The 20,351-nt window shown below is 61.2% G+C and overlaps 2 protein-coding genes across 3 annotated transcripts; one reads left to right on the forward strand and one right to left on the reverse strand.

Moving 5' to 3' along the window:
• The first annotated feature begins 99 nt into the window (after positions 1 to 99).
• Positions 100 to 1,165, forward strand: NKX3-1 (NK3 homeobox 1). Its single transcript, XM_064497690.1, has 2 exons — positions 100 to 361; positions 798 to 1,165. The coding sequence occupies exons 1-2, from the start codon at positions 100 to 102 to the stop codon at positions 1,163 to 1,165; spliced, it is 630 nt and encodes a 209-aa protein (XP_064353760.1).
• Positions 1,166 to 5,196: 4,031 nt separating this feature from the next.
• Positions 5,197 to 17,167, reverse strand: SLC25A37 (solute carrier family 25 member 37). Of its 2 annotated transcripts, none has more exons than XM_064497857.1 (4): positions 16,911 to 17,167; positions 10,127 to 10,355; positions 8,251 to 8,307; positions 5,197 to 7,753 (listed from the first exon to the last, which is right to left on the reverse strand). In XM_064497857.1, the coding sequence occupies exons 1-4, from the start codon at positions 17,115 to 17,117 to the stop codon at positions 7,233 to 7,235; spliced, it is 1,014 nt and encodes a 337-aa protein (XP_064353927.1). In that variant the 5' UTR covers positions 17,118 to 17,167; the 3' UTR covers positions 5,197 to 7,232. The 2 variants fall into 2 exon arrangements, with proteins under 2 accessions (XP_064353927.1, XP_064353929.1); XM_064497859.1 differs by lacking the exon at positions 16,911 to 17,167 and adding an exon at positions 10,573 to 13,422.
• Between the last annotated feature and the right edge of the window lie 3,184 nt (positions 17,168 to 20,351).

The following is a 20,351-nucleotide window of genomic DNA, read 5'->3' on the forward strand; positions in this document are numbered from 1 at the left end:
CGGGAGGCTTGGCTGCCGGCTGTATAAACGCCGCGGCGGCGGGCGGGCGGCCAGAGCGCCGCGGGCAGGAGGAGGAGGAGGAGGAGGAGGAGGAGGAGGATGAGCGCCGGGGTGCTGCCTCCGGGGAGGCCGGGAGCCCCCGGCAGCACGGCGGCGACGGGGGGCCAGCGGCATCGGCAGGGCACCCCCGGCCTCGCCCGGCCCCTGACGTCCTTCCTCATCCAGGACATCCTGCGGGACGGCGGCGAGCGGCGGGAGCCCGGCGGCAGCCGGGGCGGCGGGGGGCCGGCGGGGGGTCCCGAGCGTCGCCCGGCCCCCGGCGGGGACCCTCGTCCCCGGGCGGCATCGCCGCCCCGCACAGGTAAGGGATTCCCGCGGCGCCGGGGGGAATCGGCTCCCCGTCCATCCGGGAGGCCCCACCCGGGACACCCACTTCGGAGCTACAGCTTAAGGCTCGAAAGGTGCTTTTGGGGGGGCCAGGGCTCCCCCGGGCCCGCGGGAGTGGCGCTTTGCAGAGAAGCGTCCGGCGTCGCGAGCTCCGCAGCAAAACCCGCCGGCTGCCCATGCCCTGACGCTCCCGCCGGCGCTGCAAAACGCCCCTTGCCGCGGCTTTTTTTCCTAAATATATACTGAAAGGAATTAGGAATCGGCGACGTTAGGAAGAAAAAGGGAACTTAGACAGCTTGCATGCCGTGCAATAGTGCTGCAGGGCAATATGGCTATGTTGCACGCTTGCAAGGGGGAAAAAGGGGTTTTGGGGAGGCTGCGGAGGGTCACTCTCGGCTGTTTGCCCGCAGAGGCCACGGCGGAGCCCTGCGCGTCCGACCGCGGGAGGCCGCCGCCAGCCCCTCGCCGCCCGCCCAAGCGCGCGCGGGCCGCCTTCTCGCCCAGCCAGGTGCTGGAGCTGGAGCGGCACTTCGGGCGCCAGCGGTACCTCTCGGCCCCGGAGCGGGCGCGCCTGGCCCGGCGCCTGCAGCTCACCGAGACCCAGGTGAAGATCTGGTTCCAGAACCGCCGCTACAAGACCAAGAGGAAGGAGCTGGCGGCCGAGCTGCGCGCCCTGGCCCCGGGCACCTGCCCGCCCGCCCGCCCCGGCCTCCCCGCCGCCGGCCTCCGCGGCCCCGGCCTCTGCTGCCTGGGCGCCTGGAGCCCCAACGCCTGGTAACCGCCCCCGCCTCCCCCCCCCCCAGGGATGTACATATATATTTTTTACTCTATGTTGCTCTTTCTCATACTAATTTGCGGGCGGAGAAGCGCTTGCCACCTGCTCTGCAGCGGCGACGGGCACCGAGGTGCCGCGCGGGACTCTCGCCACTAACGGTCCCGGCTTTAAAAAAAAAGCACAAAAAAGGCGTGAAAAAACGCAAACGAACAAAAAAACCCATTGCATTTCTCCCGCGAAAGCTGTTCGACGGCACCGTGGCCCCGCCGGCGCCTCCCCAGCCCCGCAGAGCCGCTGCAGCGGGACAACAGCACGGGACAATAGTGCGATGACAACAGCACGGGACAATAGCGCGGGGACAGACGAGCTTTGCATATCCGGGTGCCGGAGCACTCGCGGGCGAGCGGCTGCAGAGCAGCAGCGACGGCTCTGGAAGCAGCATCCTTGCTGCCGGCACAGCGCTCGGCCCCCGGGCCGGATCCGACGGCTCTGGTTGCCCCGAAAAGCCGGCGGAGAAGCGTAGCAGTAAGCGACGTTCCCGAAGCGAAGAGCGGGGAGGCAGCCGGCTGCTGCTTCCCACTCAGGCGAGACGGGCTCACCGCTCGCACAGCTCCGCCAGAGCCGGTTTAAGCTCTGGAGACGGAGGGACGCGGCAGTTTCTCCCGTGACCTTGCCGCGGCTGCTTTTTAATTTTCCCTTTTTCCATTCGTGGCTCACAACCGAGAAAATGCCCCTCTGGCTGCTTCGGCACCGAAGCGCTCGCAGCTCGTTCTGCTGGTGCAAAGTCAGGCCGGTGCCAATAGTTGCTATTTTTGTACATATTTTTGGATACTGTTTTATCCGGCGTGCGCTGTCCTTTGCAATAAAGAGCACGGGGGCTTTGGTAAAAACGCGCTGCCTCCGTGGAGTCTTTGCGCCCGGTTGGGGTTTCCCTTCGCTCTTTGGCCGCGAAACGGCGGCCGGTGCCGCGCTCGGGCGGGGGGGGGGCTTTGTGCCCAGCAACCGGGGCCGCGGTGGGAAAGCGCCGTGGCCGCAGCAGCAGCCCGGCCAGGCCGCGGGATGCAGGATGCCGCCGAGCCTCCCGCAGCCCCCGAGCGTTCCCGCTGCTCCCGAGGGATCTGCGACCCCGTAGTTTAGCCGCCGGGTTTTTGCAGCCTCGTGCGGACCCGCTCGAAGCTGTTCGCCACCCAAAGCCCGACGCGAGCGGCGGCCAGAGCCATCGCCGAGACGAAAAACGCACAAAACTGGCCCGATTTAATGCACCCCAGGGCAGGCGCGGGCGGCTCCGGCCACGGCCTCGGGAGAGGGGCCGGAGCTGCCGGAGGGAGGGAGGGATGCGACCGACCTTGAGCCTCTCCCGCCGCAACCCCCGCTCCGGCGAGGCTCCGGGTGCCGAGCGAGCCGAGTTACCGCTTCCAGCCGCAGCATTTTTTAACTCCGTATTTAAGTAGGTTTTTTAATTGTTATTATTATTTTAAAAGAACCAGCAAAGCGACCGCCGTGGGCATCGCAACGGCGAGGCCGGCGTGGGGGGACGTCCCGCTGCACGGGGGCAGCTGGCCCCCGCTCTGCGCCTTCCCCCGGGTCCAGGGTGGTTTTTCTCCCACCTCCGCCCCGGCACAAAGCACCAGCACAAAAAAGGGCCGTAACGTCTCGATAATGACCAACTAACGCCGGGGCGTTGGTGGGCACCGCCGGGGCGGGCTGCCCCGATCAGCCCCACGGGGAAAATCCCCCCCGGCGCCGGGGCGTTGGACCCAGCCCCAGCGAGGCCGAGCGCGTGTTGGCGCGGCTGGGAACAGAGCGCATCTCCGAGCGCCCGCGTACAGCCGGTCTTGTTCCCTTTGTGGGCGCTGGCGGCAGCGTGAGACGACAGGGCAGGCGGGGCCGGAAAACCCGCCGCTCCGCGCGCTGCATCTTCGCATCCAAGGTAAACAGGCGGCTTAGCGGGATCGCACGGGGAAAAGGTGAGATATTTGCCTTTATGTGCGTTACCCTTTAAAGCAGAAATAATATTTGAAGAGAAACAAAAGGATCGGGCAAACGAGGCACTAATCGTACGCGGCGAACAAATAGAGCCCAGATCCTGGATTAAATCAAACGGCTCGCGAAACGCCAGCCCGAGCGCCGGGGCTCGGGCGTCCCCCGGCCGCAGCGAGTGCCCGGGTCCCGGGGCGGCACGTAGCCCCCGCCGCGGCGGTTTCGGTGCCGATTGCAGCCCGATCGGGAAGACGCCGGCGGGGAAGCGAAGAGGCAGCCGGCATCGATCCGGGGGGACCCCCCGGCTCGGGTCCGTCCCGCGCGGAGCGACCCCCCCCCAGCCCCGCTGCAGGAAATCCCGGCCACCCAAGAGCTGTTACGGTCTGCTGGGTAAATAAGACGCATTTGAAATACCCTCGGCAGATATTTGCACAATAACCTGTCATGGTTCCAGAGGCACCATTAGTGTCAGCTAGAAAAACCAAATCCTGGCTGGAATGCACAACCTTTTCTTTTTCTTTCTTTTTTTTTTTTTTAGGAAAAATAAAAGCTTTGTTTCACGAGTGTCCGCTTGTGCTCTCAGCTGCATGTTTCAACGCTTCGCAGATAAAGACGCGTTTGTGAAGCACCTCGATTCGATACAGGGCCTGGCCGAGCGCTCGCTGCTCGTTCGTACGGCGCTTCCTCCCCTCCGCGTCCTCCCGGCCCGGCCCCCGCGCGTGGGAGGGCAGCGACCCAAACGCCGTGCGCGGCTCCGAGCACGGGCCCAATCCTGCCCCGCGCACGGGCAGCCGGGGCCGAGCACCCCGCCACCGCCTTCGCTCTTCCAGCTCTTTTCCCCTCAACAGCCAGCAACGTTTCCCAGCACGAATTACGCATTCAGCAGAGTTGGACAATCTGCACCTGCAACAAAACCGGAGAAAACGCAGGAAAAGCTTCAGTTACTCAGGCGTGAGCAGGAGCAGGAGCAGGAGCGGGTGGTCCCGGCAGTCCCATGGGCGCGTGGGGCTGCCACCCCCCAGCCCGGGCACGTTCCCTCTGCGGGGGGGTGGGGGGGTCGGGGGGGCTCCCAGGTGCCTCCCCTTGGCTCCGGCAGCGTCATTCGAGGCCGTCGAAGCTCTGAGCTGCTCCAGGGGCCGAAGTTGCAGTGGGGCCGAGAGCAGCCGGGGTGGGAGCAGCGGGGCAGGAGGCATTAGCTGCTAAACCCGGTAACGACCGTTATCATTAATTGCAGCTGAGCTGCCCCAGGCCCCCGGGACCGCGAGATGCTCCCCAGCCCCGGCCCTGCTGCCCGCGTGCCTCAGTTTCCCGGCACGGAGCCGCGGTCCCGCAGCAGTGCAGCCCCCGGGCTCCTAGTTTTAGGCTGGAGCTGCAGAGTGCTTGGCGAGCTGAACCGCTGTTTTGAGATGGCCACGGAAACAGGTAGGGCTGGAGCGAGGGCCGCGGGGTTCTGCCAGACTCGTCCGAGGAGGAAAGGAGGCGGCTGGCGGCCTCGGCAGAGCCCCGCTTCCTCGGCCAAAGCCCCCTCCTGCCCCGCACACGCCGTGCTACGCGCAACCCCGAGGAAAAGCAAAGCCTGACCGCTGCCCAAACGTGCGCTGAGAGAAGAGCAGGGACCAGAAGCAGGAGGGAAGTTATTTCCCCACCAACCCCCCTTGCAAAGCATCCGAATTTGGACAACAGCCGCTGATGGCAAAACGCGGTCCAGCCCGGGGAAGAGGGATGGACGGCCTTGGCCCCGAGCAAGCCAGCGCCGATGGGTCTGATCTGCACCTCCCCGAAGCCGGGGCGAGGGGAACCCGCTTCCACGCACCGTCTTCTGGGGGCCCCGAGTCCGGGCTACAGCCGCGGGCCACCACCGGGCTGTAAATCCCCCCGGAAGGGTTTTCTTGCTGGAGCACAAGGACGAAGGGTTTCCTCAGCCTCCTCGGCTGCGCCGCGTCCCGGCGACGCTAGACGGCACCATCGGTCCGGCCCAGCGCCGGTCCCGCCGCCGCTCAGCCCCCCCGGCCCGAGCCCGAGCCCCGAGAAAACCACAGGCGTGAGGCTGCAAGGACGAAAGTCGGAATACTTTATTTCCTCGAGCTCCAGTGTTACAACTGTAGCAGCATCTCACAAATGAACTTCTGCATTGTTACATACACATTTAAGAAAACCCATTAAACTCCAAGGCAGGCAAAAAAAAAGAACTGCAGACAACTCGACTCATCCTCCCCCTTGGCTACATGTGCGTTTCTTGCAGACAAAGCAGCAGGACATGTTTCACATACCAGGTGGGGACAAACGCCAGACTTGCAGCTGAAGTGAAGCGAGGCGGGCGAGACGCGGCGCGACGCCTTGGTGAGGGGCTCTGCCCCGAGCTCCAGCCCCAAGCGCAGCAGGAGGCAAGGGAAAGCACGTAAAACCTCTGCGATGGAGCTCCTCCGCCCTCCGAGCGCGATGCTCAGGCTGCGAGAAGCGTGCCCGCTCCCCGGCCCCCCCCAGCTCCCCCCTGCTCCAAACGGGAGACGAAGCTCTCCCAGAAGAGCCGAGACGAAGCCAGAGAAATTAAAGCTAAGCAACCAGTGGAAGGGGACTACGTGCTGAGGGCTGCTCGCCCCGCTCGACTCCCAGCTCCTGCAAGCCGTCGCGTTACGCTACAGTCTGCCCATTAGTATTAAAGTGACCCAAATTTTCATCCAGGTGTCCAGGCCCATCTCAGACGCAAGTTCTGTTCCTGTTAGTGACACTCCAGTTCCTACAGTCAATGGGGAAGGACATCCCAGTCCACCGGAGCTCCCAAAGAGCCTCGGCCTTGAGCATCAGCGGCCTCGAGGTTGCAAGTTTTGCACTCGAAGATAAGGTGACACAGCAAGAGACTCACTCGACCTCAGGGACAAATGCACCAAGAACCTTATTTCATAATTAGTGGCAAAGGGTAATTTAGACAAGGCACAGGCACCACCCCCCGAAGAGGCACGCTGGCTCAGCTTCTCCAAGCGACGGAGCAAAGCCACCGGCTCTCGGGGTCCTCCCGCCCCCCGGGACCCCCCCCGGGGCCCCTCCGCCTGGCCAGCGCCCGCCGAAGAGGGAGAGCTGACACCCCTCCCAGGGCAGGGGGGGTTCTGCCGAGCACCACACCGAAGCTCTGCTCCCGCCCGGCCCGATGCGCAGTCAGACACAGGGTTACTCCTGCGAGCAGGATCGGGGCCTTAGTGAAAATAAGTATGAATAAATTAAGAGAGGATGAAGCCTGTTTAGCTATCACACACACACACACACCACAAAAATGTACCTTAAAAAAAAGTGTTTGCAAAAAAAATACTAGTCTGTAAAATCTACATTAAGAGTTTCCTTGTAAAAAAGTGGAATTGATGGAGTTCCCCCCCATGCACCCCAAAGTGACCCGGTGTTTTGGGTGCTCCACTTGATCTCCTCGCTTCCCAAAGCAAGTATTGCCCCCTTCCTCCTCCTCCCATCCCCAGCAAGTCTCGAGGGGTTACCAAGTACCTTGACATCCACGTGGGAAACCAGGCCACCGCGCGGGGTCCAAACGCTGTGTAATTAAAGCCAATCTGGCTATAAAAATAAATGCTCTCATGTCTTCCTTACACATAGTGGAAGAACTTAGCCCTTTTTAAACAGCTCAGCACCTAGCTGTAATAGTATTTAAAAAACAAACCAAATGCCTACATAGAAAAATAAAGGATAAACATTATCCATCTATTTCATATTTATATAAAAGTAAGTCTGTGACAGGATATTTTGCTTCTTTGCTGTAAAAAAAACAGCCTAGGCTGTATAACCTAAGCCTTCTGGTGAGGAAGTAAACTACATCTTCACACATTCAGAGAAAAATATCAGTTAGCAATTTCACTTCTCCAAAATAAAGTTATTAAATATATATATTATTAAAGGTCTTCATAAACTATCTCATTGTTTAAGCAACAAGGGGAACACGTGAGCGAGGACCACTTAAACCCTCCTCCTTCCCCCAGAGGAGAAAAGTGGACTTCAGCTGTGAACCCACCAGAAACCTGGCGCGTTCCTCAACGGCGACCCAGAGCTCGCCGGCTTGCGCGCAGGGGACACGTCCGCTCTGCTAAGTCCTTCAAAAGGATGTTCTTTTTTCCAACTTGTGCTTTGTGAGGAAGTACTTAAAGAACTCATACACCGACCACGCGATGGCCGTTGAAGGCATCTGGTAGATGACGCGTGCCTGCACCCCTTTGAAGTACCCCGCGACGCCCCCGAGCTGGTAGACGGTCCGGAAGGCGTTCGCCATGCCCGAGAGGTGCCCGCTGATGTTCACCGAGCTCAGGGCCATGTTCTCCTGCGTGTTGAGCAGGGTCTTGCAGACGTCGAGCGGCGTGGTGGCCGCGGCGGCCACGGCCCCCGCGACGGCACCGGAGACGATGTGCGACCGGGGGTTGTACTCGCGGCGAGGGTTGATTTGCTCCTGCATGAACTCGTAGGTGATGAAGTGAATGGCCTGGAAGGGGATGTTCATGGTGAGCTGCGTGGTGTAGCTGCGGTAGAAGGCACCAAACCCCTCCGTCTTCTGCACTGTCCTTACACACGCCAGGACGGATTTGTAGGGGGAGTTGAACATCTGCATCCGCTGCTTCACCACTGCTCCAGGAGACGGTCGGAGATGCAGGCAGGGCAGGTGGCACCGGACGGCACGGAGAGGCAGGGAGATAAAAACACACAGGTTAAGACACACCTCACCTGGTCGTACAACAGACTGAACCTTGCCCCACGTCATTTAAGCAAACTTGACATCCACACGTGATCACTTAAGCAAACTTGACATTTAAAAGGTTTTTAAACATTGGACTTTTTTCCTTCAGAAAAGCTTGCGTTTGGTCCAGCTCTGGAGTACGATGCACGATAACTTAGTTAGCCGGACTGGCTGCTAGTCAGCCTTCACTTCGGATGCATTTTGCTGTTACGCTGGCCCCGAGGAGCTGCTTTAGCCTATCTGATGACCTCATTAAAGAAACAGGGCAAGCGGAGTCCCTAGAGCAGAGGGCTCTGCCCGAGGTGCCCGGGGCACCGAGGACCCCCCGGCCAACGGGGCACAGCGCCTTCCTGCCGCGGCACCTCCCCGCAGCCCCGGGCATTACCTTCCGCCGGATTCATGACTGCGTCGTGGAGCAACGTGGCCACGCTCCCCGCTATACCTGCAAGACAGAAGAGCATCCTTCACAAAGGGGCTCCGAGGCCCTGGGTCGGGACTCGGCTCCGGCGCCGAGGGCACCAGCACCCCATACGTCCACGTGCACAAAGCGCCGCGCGCCCAGGTCCTGCGGCCCCACGGAAGCACTCGCCATCCAGGCTGCTTCCCACGCAGCGCAGCCGGGCCAGGGAGGTCCGACGGAAGCCGGAGCCCACTCACGGCAGCGGCGAGCCGCTAAGCGCCGACCCAGCTCCGTACCAGGCACGTTGGCCATCCCCTACCACAACCGACACGGCTTCGCCCGCGCGAGGATCGCCGGCTTAGTGCAGCTTGCTCCAGACCGAGAAACCAGCAACGCTCAGAACTGCCTCAGTGCATCTATAATTAGCCATTTTCATCCTTTTACTCAGGCTAGCTTTAAACGCTAATTGCCTGGATTCTGCAAACATCCAGCCAGCCATGAGCGGTCCTGCCGTTTGCGCTAGGATGGGCCGCTCGAGCCACACCTTCCCCTTTGATGCTGGCTCCAATCGCAAGTTCTGTTGCCCAAATGACTTTCGGCCATTTTTCTCATTAATGCAGCGCTTCAGCGTTCCCGCTGGTACCGAAAGCCTGTAGCTACTTGAAAGGCAAACATAGGAAGCACATTACTAGGAAAAAGCAGCAAGCCAGAAAGGTACCATACCCTCAAACTCAGCTGGTTGGGTCAAGTCAAGTCACTGCAGATTCTACTGTCACCTCATATCACGGACCAAGAAATGTCTTTTGCACAACCCATCTCACAAGTCTGGCTGTCCGATTAGAGGCCTTCTGCGGCTACAGCATCTAAAAGCAAAAGCCGCCTTCTTGGTAGAAGCAAAACCTTTCAGGGAAGCACGCAGGGGCACAGAGGATGCGGTGCACTTTGCCATGCTGGCGCTCCAAGGGAGTCATCGGGAACAAGCACAGCCTGTACTTTAAACCTCATGAGAAGAGATTTAGATGATCCCTTCAAGTGTAAAGCCAGAAACAGCCTGCGACCACATCCTATACATGTCTTGTCCAGTGCATTGCTTGCACCCACTGGAACAATTTGATCTCAGATTCAGTGCAGAGATCAGACTACGGTCTTGGAAGGTGCCACCATGGGTTTAAGGCCAGGAAGGGCTTTTCTACTCTGACGCTGACAGCCAGCCCAGCCGCCTGGGACCTTCCGGGTGGCTTACGATGCAGCGGCCTCAGACAGCTAGCTAAGAAACTGCCCCAGCACCTGCTCGCGCAAGACAGCCACGCACATTCCCCACGCTCAGGTGGCACGTCTAACCGCTGGTCAGCAAGCAGCTCCCTGCCTTCCCCCAGGGAAGGGGAAAGTCCATTTGAAGCAAAGACATACTTCAGGAGAAGTCGCTTCAGAGTCCCTCTGCGTGGCAGATTACAGCTTTGACTCGCTGGTTAGATCCTACCGCAGCAGAGACCTCCTGCATCAGCTCAATACCCTCCGGAAAAGAGATTTCCCGAGTGCTCGGCAGTCCTAGGGCGGGACACGGGTTTCAGAGGAGCGTGGTGACCAGCATAAGGCACTGAACTAGCGGGCAGGTGCCACACTTGCGTACCTGACTGCCCCTGCCCTTCCAGCGCTCCCCAAAGCGGGGGCCGAGGCCCGCAAGCCGGGGCTACGCTCGTGTCTTGCATCCTCCTGCACGGGCATTTAGTGTCAGTCTGAAAGCAGGGTGCCTACAGCAGTTCTTCCAGGAGCAGAGCACAGTGAAGGATGCCAGACTAAGTGCATGAAGCAAGCAAGGGACAGGTTGTTAACCGCAAGCTTTTTTGTGCAAAAAAAATACCATTGGCCAAGTGGCTGTTTCCTCCATGCTGAATAGTATCACTTAGAGTCTTTTTCATTTTTTCATAGCAGGCAAAGTACATTGCGTGGGCAGGGCCAGCCCCCAGCATGGTGACATTAATCCCACGTAAAGGCCTCCAGAAACCCTCCGTAAGAACGATTTTCTTCAGCGCTTCGTACACACTCCTGTACTGGGCTTTGGGGTCCGGCTGCAAGCTCTGCATCCTGGTCTGCAACAAAGCACACAAAGGGACAGGCCTCAGTTACGTGACTTCAACGAGCCGCAGGACTCGGCGCTGCAAAGCTTCCAAAATCTCACACGGGCCTCCACCGTCAGAAGGGTGGAGAACTTATTCCCGGAGCTCTGGCAGCGCAGGAGCTACGGAGCCGGCCTCTTCGGACCGCCCCTGCCCTAGAGAGCCGACCGAACCGCAGGTGAGGGCTCACCCAGCCCGTCGGCAGCTGGCGGAGAGGTGCCGACAGCCCGTTCCCCCCTCTCCTTTCCTCCTGCCAGACCAGCAGGATGAAGTCCACACTTGCACTGCAACACCAAAGCATGACGAGTCTGCTCGGACAAGCCCTCAGCGCGGGGAAGGGTAACCTCTGCTCTCGTTCATGCACGGAAACTACAGGGAATTAAGCTAATAAAGTCGTTCAAAAGACCGGGTGAAGAAATACAGTTAGGTGTTTCATTGCCTCTTGCGCACAACACTCCGGTCTCTCTGCCTCAGCTTGTTTCTACTGCAGTTGCTCCGTTGCTTTCGATGCTTGGCTCGGGGAGCTAGTCTGCTCGGTGAGAAAAGAGAGACGCGTTTCCTAGAGGTGCAAGCTAAGAAAACGGGGTACCTGCAGAAACCCTCTGCAGAGGGGACCACGGGCAAAGGCCGCCCTGCTCTCCTGCACGGCGCCCGTTTGCCCGCTCAGCCCCCCCAGTTTCTGGCCCGCAGCCCCCTGATTTCCTGAGCTAGGAGGTTCCAGCTGCAGCCTTGTGTTCGTCAGCCCCCAGCAGGCTCGTACTCCGTACATTTCTGAACCCAGCTAAACTTCTGGCATCCAAAACATCGTTAAATTCACTGACATCACTTAATTACTCGCTGCAAGAAAAAACTACTTTCGTTTCGAGCTTCCGCAGACTGATGTCACCTCCCACGGCAGAAATGCTCAAAGCTGTCGTCCCGGTGACACCAGGTGCGGGAGCAGAGGGTGTTTTGCAAGGACCAGCCCCCAGGCACCTCTCCCTGGGGTGGGAGAGACCCTGGCAGGGCTGCAGCCGCTACAGCCGTCCCAGCAAGGCCACACGGACGGAGAGCACCGAGATGCAGAGAGCATCTTCCACTGCTGAGCAGCACGCAGGTCCTGCAAAGCCCGTGTCGCATCCTATCGCACCAAAACCGGTCTGAAGAGATGCTGCCAGAGCGACAGGCCCTTTGGTAGCAGCCTCCTGCCTTTAAACACAGAAGGGCCCTGGGAAAGCGTGCAGCCACAGGAGAGGAGCGCTCGGCAACCCTCACTAGTCTCCATCCAGCTAGATTCCTTCAAGGAAAAGCTTGAGAAATACAGTTAAAGGAAAAGTCATTCAGGCTTTGCGGGAAGGAAGGTCTGGCACCGAGTTAACTGCTCCATCCCTGCAATAAAGCTTCCTCCAGATGATTTTATAGCACATCAGCACCAGTTACTCCACTGGAGGTTAGACCAGCTCACAAGCACAGCAGATAAGCCCAGAAAAAACCAGCAGTTGCTCGCGTTTCTCCGGGCACTAGCGGGCCCACGCTCCGGCAGCGCCGGCCTTGGACCTCGGGCAGAGCCGTGCCGCTGCCCTGCGCCTTGGCGGCTGCCCAGCAGCGCTTTCGAAAGAGCGAGGAACTCGCCTGCACTTCCACACGCAGCCCTCCGAGTTTATCACTTTGCGTAAGCAATTAGCCAGGAGGCAATACTACAGCTAAGCTTTCGGGCGGGATTAAGCCGGTAAAAATGCTTTGGGCTTGGGCACTAGATGCCACGAGCCGCCCGAGCTCTCGAAGCGGAGGAGCGCTTGCACAGCGACTGCTCCGATACCGAGGGAGCAGACTGAACCCAGGACTTTAACCCGGCACAATAAAACCGGGCTACTCGTTGGAGTGGTAGCGCAGTACGTGAGGCTAATTCAAACTATTGTATTTGCAGCAAGTCTCCTAAAAATAGGGCATGACTTACATTTGCTAAGTCACTGCGATTCAGCAGCTGGCGGAATTCAGGACTTTGGGGGAAATCTGATGTCACTAATGACACGGCATCGCCCTGCCAGGCTGCACGCTGCTGAAGGATTCACCCGCTCCTCGCCGCACCGCTTCTCACCTCCCATACAGCTTTTACCGCTTACGCGTTACGCCAGGGGCAACATTTCACAGCCCAGGTGCGGGAGGAATCGGCCACCCCACTCTGCCCAGGGCCTGCAGCAAGCTAAATCCCGAGCCCGTGTTTGGAGAAAGCCGGCAGCAGGCTCCAAGGCCACTTTCCCTCGGTGCCGAGGAGCTCAGATTAGAAACAGGGAATTTGGCTGCCGCGAGCAAAGCTTCCTGCTCCTCGGAGCGCAAAGCGTGTTGTAACCCACGGGCAGCGCTGGAAATAGACCCTAAAGCTCACAAAAGCCTTCCTTTAAAGGCAGCGGCACCACTGGATTATCTGGGAGGCGTTTAAAGCCAGTTTTTGGAGCCGGTTCTCAGCTTTTGGTCGGCTGACGGGAGGGATTTCCAACCACCACGCGGGCTCCTGCGCCTGCGAGCATCCCGAAGCTCCAGCTGCTCCAGCTGCTCGGGGACGCGCTCCAGCACGGCAATAGCCTGGAGCCAGCGTGGGTGCAGAGCATGCGCTGCCCCGTCTTCGATACCAGTTTCGTGCACATCTTCCGGGTACTGCAGAGGGGTTGGAAAGCTCACGCCGTGGCCCGGATGGGGCGGTTAAGTGTATTTTGCGTTTACCGAACCGACGCACGCTGCAGTTTGCATCGCTACACCGCAGCCGGGCCCACAGGCTCGCACCTTTCCCCAAAGCCGCGGACACAAAGCGGACAAACGGCCCAGGGAACAGACGTGAAGATCCCGCGCGGGGCTGCTGCGACGTAAGGGGCACGCAGCTGAAAACGAGTTTGGCTGTGTTTCGCCCAGGATGAATTTATGGTGGTTTGCAGGAAACTGGGTGTCCCTGCAGGTGCTGCACCTTTAACAGCGACGGGCGACTTGCTGCGAGCTACGCAGGCCTCCTGCCCAGCTCCGGACACCTATCTGGAGTCAGCAAACTCCCTGGGGAGCCTCCCGCCCCTGCTGATAAGCGGCCAAGAAGCTTCTCCGCCTGCCCCCGTTAACCCTCCTCGCCCGAGGCAGCGGAGCACGCCGACCAGCAAGCGCCCTCCAAGCCCGCCCGCCGCTCGCGCCCAAGGGGCGATGCCCAAAGCAAGCCGGAACCAGGCCCCGTCAGCCCATCTGCGAGCTAAGCGACCAGCACAGTCGCTACAGCTGCCGCGTGGAGAACGGCACCCGTTCACTGCGGGCGGGAGCGCGGCAAGAGCCCCCTCCGTATCCCACAGCCGCACGCCGTTCCGCAGGGCTCTGCCATCCCCAGCAGCTTTTCGGGTTTCCTTCCAGGCCATGCACAGCTCTGCCCAAGCACCTTCTTAAGTCTTAGCTCGAGGCAAGACTTTCTGAAGGAGGAAGCCCGTACCTGCTGATCTCACTCCGCTCATCTCCAGGGCTGCCCAGCTGCAGGGCCCGGGGACCGAGCCCGGGGACCACGACCGCCGGCCACGCAGCGCGAGAAGAGCGAGCTGTAGCTGCGCCATCGCTAAACTCGGCAGTGCACCGGCGAGTAGGTAGCTGCACCTTTCTGAAGCGTCTCAGGCATTAGCAACCATCCAGGATAAGCTGTTTTCATAAATCTAGAAGTGCTTTTACTGATGAGTTAGATGTTCAGTTTTCTATATTCCAGCAAAGCGTCGCTAACTGGACATGCAGCTGCACAAATAAGCCCAGGTATGATCTGCCTGCGTTGCTGTTTCCGAAGAGCCGACGCTAAGGAACACCACGTGCTCTGCCAGGACGCAAGCCGCAGAGTCAGCCCACTGCAACGATCACGTCTGATCTTAACGGCTGGAGAAGGCAGACAAGGAGACACCACAGATGCAGCACGGCGAAGCTCAAACAGCTTTCACAAGAGCCTGGTGCACTTTGACGTGTGCATTTTGGGTGCAGAACCGTGGAACGAGGTCCCTGCTCGGCACTTGGGAGCGCGGTGCCTCTAGCAGACAGCGCCGGGGCCATCGCGGGAACGAGTCACCCAAGAGCCGATGACGGGGCTGAGCTCATCTCCCAGCACACGGTCACGCCTCGAACAAGGGGGACGTGAAGGTCTGCAAGGGGACACCTCCAGCCTTCTGGCTGGGCACGAGGAGCTAAACGGGTATTGGATTTATTATTCCCGCTGGAGCCACCGAAACGGTCACCCCACCGCTCCCAACAAGCTCCCCAGCTCTCCTCGCTACCTCCCTCCCTGGCATCAGGGATGTAGGTGGGATGCTTCATCTCCTCCTCCCCAGCAGCTCCCATTACAGCCCAGTACCAAGCCTCTCCCACCAGTAAAGCAGCCGAGGCAGCTGGTTCACCCCCTCCGGAAAACAGCTCCGGCACAGGCCCTTTTACCAAGGGCCCCCGAACGGCAGGAGCCAGAGGAGCAGCGACGGACCACAGAGCAGCTCTCCAGAGATTCCCCCCCGCAGCATCCCAACGAGAAGCCCTTGACAGGCCGATTTCTCAAATTAATCCGACGAGCGGTCAGGCTTGCCGGGACAGCGGCGTTTCCAGCAGCTACAGAGCAGAACAAGCCTAAGCAGCAACGGGCCATGAGCACGCTCCTAAAACCTGCTGGTCAAGCCCGTCTTTTAATGCAACCACAGGGTTTAGTGGCAAGACAGAGGTCAACACACGGCTGAGCTCGAAGCCATAAAGGGGTCCCTGTCGTTAGAAGCAAAACGATGGGAAGGGAAAGACACAAAGCAACTCCCAGTTATCCCGTGTCTCCCACCGAAGCTGCAGGTGGTAAAGCACGACGGTGTCCGGCGCGTTTCCTCCTGCCACGAGCAGCGACGCTGCTGCACGAGATTTATGGGCGGCTGCAAGGCGGGTGCTCGGGCGCTGTGTCACCCGGGCACATCCATAAGCGCTGCTAACGGCCTGCCCTGACTCACCGTTCACGCAACTGCCCTTACTAGGAAACCGTCGTCGCGGCCGGCTCTGCCCGGACTTCCCCACGCCGAGGAATTGGGTAAGCAAACAATTCCCCAAATTGCAACGTTTTCGGTTTCTCTTTGGGAGGAAATGACTTGCTGGAAGCAAAGCATGTTTCCTCCGAGCGGCAGCCCGAGGGGCCGGGTGCCCGAAACGCCGCTTTCGGCAGCATCCGCGGAAAACTGCCTCCTCCGCCGGCTCCGCTCGGCCGCGACTTATCCCAGGACTGTGCAGAAAGCCAGACCTGCGCAGCCAGGCAAGGGGGGAAGCCCGCTTCTGCCCTGCGGCAGGAAAGGGGCATTTTTCCCGCAATAAAGTGACCGTGGGTGCGAGGAGCATCACGAGTGGGTCCCCGCCGGCATCGCATGACGGCCCTTTCGGGGCCGGTTCTGGTCACCCTCTGCACGTAGAACTGCATTCGGGTGGCAGAACGGGCCCTGACACCGGCACGGACCTGTCCCTAGAGCAGGACCCAAAACCTCCAGCGACCTGGGCCAAAGCTGCGAGTTTTCCAGGAGCGGGGACGCGTACGGACGTCACAGCGATGGGAGGCAGCGCGGCACGGGCTGGGTCGAGCGCGAGGCACCGGCCGGGCACATCGGACGCCCCGCGAGCTGCCAACGCCTTCAGCTACGGGAAACCGGCACGGCTTTCGCTTTCGCCCCGTCCCTGCCCGTTTCCCGCAGGGAAAATGCCCCGTGCGACGACGCGCCGCTGCTCGGCACGGCCCCAGCTCCCAGGCGGCCCCAGGAGCCGCGGAGCAGCCGGGGAAACACAGCGCGTTTCCTCCGAACGCCTATCCAAGTGCCTCGACGCGGAGGCTTCGCCTTCCCTCTCCTCTTTCTACTCTTTCCCGGCGTCCTGCGTTAAAAGAGGAGAAGTTAGAGCGTCTGTTTGCAGCCTGTCGTGACGGATCCCGGAGGATCCGTTTGCACTGGTGACGCCGCATCCAGGGCGCTTGGCTTTCCCCGGCCTTTTCTCTCCCAGGAACGCGGAGAGCCCAAAAGCCGCCGGAGAAGGCAGAGACGCGGGGTGGGAACTCGGAACGGCGGCGTTCCCGCGGCAGGCGGAGCGACCCCCCCGCGCAGCGCGGCACCGGGCGCCAGCGGGAAAACCCGCCGCAGACCCCCCTTTCCCCGGCACCTGCCCCGAACCAAGCGCACGGCGCCAGGCCAGGGTGCCCCGCAAGCCCCTTGCGCCCCAATGCGCCCCCCAGCACTATGCCCCCCCCGCAGCCCCGTGCACCCCCGGCCCCCCGTGCACGCCTCTCCCCTCTTGCACCCCAACGCCTCACACATGCTTCCCCTCCCCTTATACGCCCCCCCGTCCCGGTGCACCGCCGGGACCCCCGTGCACGCCCCCCCCCGTCCCGGTGCACCGCCGGGACCCCCGTGCACGCCCCCCCCCGCCCCGGTGCACCGCCGGGACCCCCGTGCACGCCCCCCCCCGCCCCGGTGCACCCTCGGGACCCCCGTGCACGCCCCCCCCGCCCCCCCGGCAGGGCGCCCGCTGCCCGCCGCCGCCGCGCACCTTGACCGAGTCCACCGGGTACATGACCGTGTGCTCCATGATGCCCGCCACCGCCCCGGCCATCATGTGGGTGCCCAGCGAGGCGCCGCTGGGCAGGCTCTCGTAGTCCTCGCCGTCCATGGGCGGCCCCGGGGCGGCGGCGGGCGGGGGAGGCCCGGGCCCCGGCGGCGCCGCCGCGCTGCCCCCGACTGCGCAGCTCAGCTCCATGCGCCCGGCCCGGGCGGCGGCGGCGGCGGCGGGAGGCGGCGGCAGGCGGCGGCGGGAGGGGGCGGGGCTCCCAAGGCCGGGCCGCGCGGGGACCGCGCACCGCCCCGGCCCCGCTTTAAAGCCGCGCCCACGCCCCGCCCGCCAATGGGGAGCCGCCGCCGCCGCCGCCGGCCGCCGGTTGGGCCGCCGCCCGCGCTCCCGGGGGCCCCGCGCGCCGGCGTCACAGAAGGCCGGGGAGCGGGACGGAGCGCAGATTGGCAGCGCCCGCAGCAAATGGCGCGCGGCAGGGGGGGCGAGGGGGCGCCTGATTGGTTCTCCCGCGGCCGGCGGCGGGGCGCGGGCTGGGAGCCGCGGCGCGGGAGCGCGCGCCAGCCGCGGGCGGGCGGGGGGAGTGTGCAGCGGGGCGCGCCCCCGCGAGCGGCAGCGCCGGGCACGGCGGGTGGGAGCGCACGGCCCGCGTGCAAGCGCCCGTCCTTGTGCAAGCGCCAATCCTTGTGCAAGCGCCCTTTCCGGGCACGGCGGGTGCAAGTGCACGACCCTTGTGCAATCAGGCGCTCCTCGTGCAAGCACGAGGCCCAGGCGCAGCGGTCGTGCCTCCCTGGCCGGTGTGAGTGCACGCTGCTCCTGCAAGCGCCGGTGCCTCATGGAAGTGCATGCTCCCCACGCAAGCACCCATCACTTGTGCAAGCACACACCTGGGGACAGTGGCATGTTCCTGGGGCATGGAAGGTGCAAGTGCATGACCCTAGTGCAAGCTTTGGTGCAAGCCCACGTGTGCACCAGAGCCGGCTCTTCCAGGGCGCCCTGGGGCCAAGCGTGGCACGGAGGGGAGGAAGGAGGAAGCCGTGGGCATTAGACGAGCAAAGGTGTGATTTTCCTGGAGAACCACGGGATCCCGGAGAGGAAGCGGCCCTTGGCACATGTGCCGGGGAGGACAGGCGGCAGAGAACGGGTGCACTTATCACCCGCGGGGCAGGAGCCTCGGGGGAGGACGACGAGCACCTGAAAGGCTCGGGAGAGCTGGTGCTGGTGCCAAGGAGGAAGCAGCGTGACTCTGCAGTTTGCCTTGTTTACCCAAATCCCGGGTGCCTGGGAGCACCGTGGTTCGGGAGAGGGGAGCGGTGCTCTGCGCGCGTCCGCAAGCGCGGCGAGCACAGGACGGGCCGTCGCGGCCGCCCGGCTCCCTCGGGCACTGATCCCCGTTTGCTGCCTCCTCTAGCAGAGCAGCGAGGTCACCGCGTTTCCCAGCACTCCTCTTTTTCCTCTTTTTCCTGTGCATTTCGCAATACGGGTGATCGTTCTGTTCCAGCACAAAATCCACCCAAACCGCCGGCGTCGGACAGCCCCCGACGCGGGAGGCGGAGGCGCGTTGCGGGAGCCGGGCGGCCGGAGGGGCCGGCGCGTTACGCAAGGCCAGGCGCTGGCACACGCTCGCTTCCTCCCTCCCGCGGCCAGCTCGGAAGACGTCTGCGCTGGGAGCCGCTTGTTTGCTCCGGGAACACGGTGCTCCTGGAAAAAACAGCAGTAATAACGCTGCGTCACACGCCAGGCTCCGGCGGCTGCATTCGGGGCGTCCGGCGGCGCATCCCGGCCTGCGCTGCTGGGGCGCGAAAGTCCTCCAAAGCGCCCGTGACCCACGGCAGCGCGCGGGGCCGCGGCGCCCAGTGCCTGCGTCAGCGCTGGCATTTTGGGGAGCGAGCGGGGTGAATCTGCCCCGAATCTGCCCTCGCTTCTCCCATTCCTCGGTGCAGGGCCGCGCCGCAGCCCCGCCGTGGGAAGCAGAGCCTAGGACAGCTCCTTAAACAACAAGGAGAAGCCGGCGATTGCTTAACCGCTCCTTCGTCCCCCCACTATCATACCCCAGCAGCGGCCCTTCGATTGCGATGGATTTGTTTTCTCTAAAGAGACTAAACAAAACGCGTGCTGCTCACGGCTGCCTTGACGCTGCGTTTGCGAGCTTCCATGGCATTTTGGGCCAGAAAAGCCATACGCACACATCTAATTCTCAGCAGCCAGCACTCCCCGCTGAAGCCGGTCTGATCATTCATGTCTGCAAAGCTAAGCACAGCCATAAATCAAACACTGGCCTAAGAACTTCCTTTTCTGAAGGCAAAATTAGTCTATACAAGGAAATGGCTGCATTAAAGCTCCCCTAAGGAGAACACTTTTCAGTATTGCTCTGTGAAGTTTATCTAGATTTTCTACTCCATAAACAACAGTCAACAACAGCTAATCTCCTTCCGATGCGTTTGGCAAGGGCGAGAAGGGTGGGGGAATTACAGTGTCACTCACCCTCATAAGCCCTTTCCCCTACACTCGGAGGCCTTGCTCCTTGATAACTAATAGTATGAATCAGTCTGAAATACCCTGCTCCAGGTCGGAACCGGTTACACGTTAACCGCGAGCAGCACTTAGAAGGATCCTCCCGCTCCCGCGTGGCCCCGCTGCCGGTACTGCTGCGCTCGTACGACCCGGGCGACTTCCCAGCCGAGGATGCTGAAGCCGTCAGTGCGCGGACTGAAGATCTGACCTACGTCAGCTCTGCGCTTATAAGGAAGGGACACAATTATTCATGATGGGTGAAATGTGTTTTGTATACTGTGGAAGTATCCTTGATCTCCAAGCTAAAACAGGGCAGGGAATCTGGTCCGTGCTGTGGTTTTGTGTTGCATACACATCCCACTAGCAGGAAAGAAACGGTCTGTCTCTCAGATGGTTTCCTGCCATCCCGGTGTGCCTTGGTGAGTAATCACCATCCACAACAGGACACCAACAAAGTGAGCTAGACTCTATTTGCAAAACACCCCTTTGAAATGACTTGGAGTCTTGTGCAACCATTCCCTTTCGGCAAGCAGATTTCTCTCTTTCCAGTGGCAGGACTATTGCAAAGCGCTCCCTCATCCTGCTACCGTAGCTTCCCTTGGTTTAACAAGTCACTCGCTTGCTCAAATGGCCCCAAACTCCAGCTTGGCTCTGTCACCTCATAAAAGCAGGGAAAGGTAAAACTATGTGTGTCATTAAAAGCACAGTTCAGCCTGAGGCTGCACAGAGGACACTCATTGCAACAAGTCGATGCAAAATACACAGCTGCAATCTGTACCCACATTGCGTCACTGCAAATAACTAAATAAAGGGATGAATCAGACCCACAGATCTGACTTCTCACTAGTACTTAGCCTTCTGCCGTAGGACGGCTTTTACGCAGCATATACATAACACACGGCCAGACATGTA

The sequence above is a fragment of the Dromaius novaehollandiae genome, chromosome 26 (genome assembly GCF_036370855.1).
Source record: "Dromaius novaehollandiae isolate bDroNov1 chromosome 26, bDroNov1.hap1, whole genome shotgun sequence".
Taxonomy (NCBI): Eukaryota; Metazoa; Chordata; class Aves; order Casuariiformes; family Dromaiidae; genus Dromaius; species Dromaius novaehollandiae.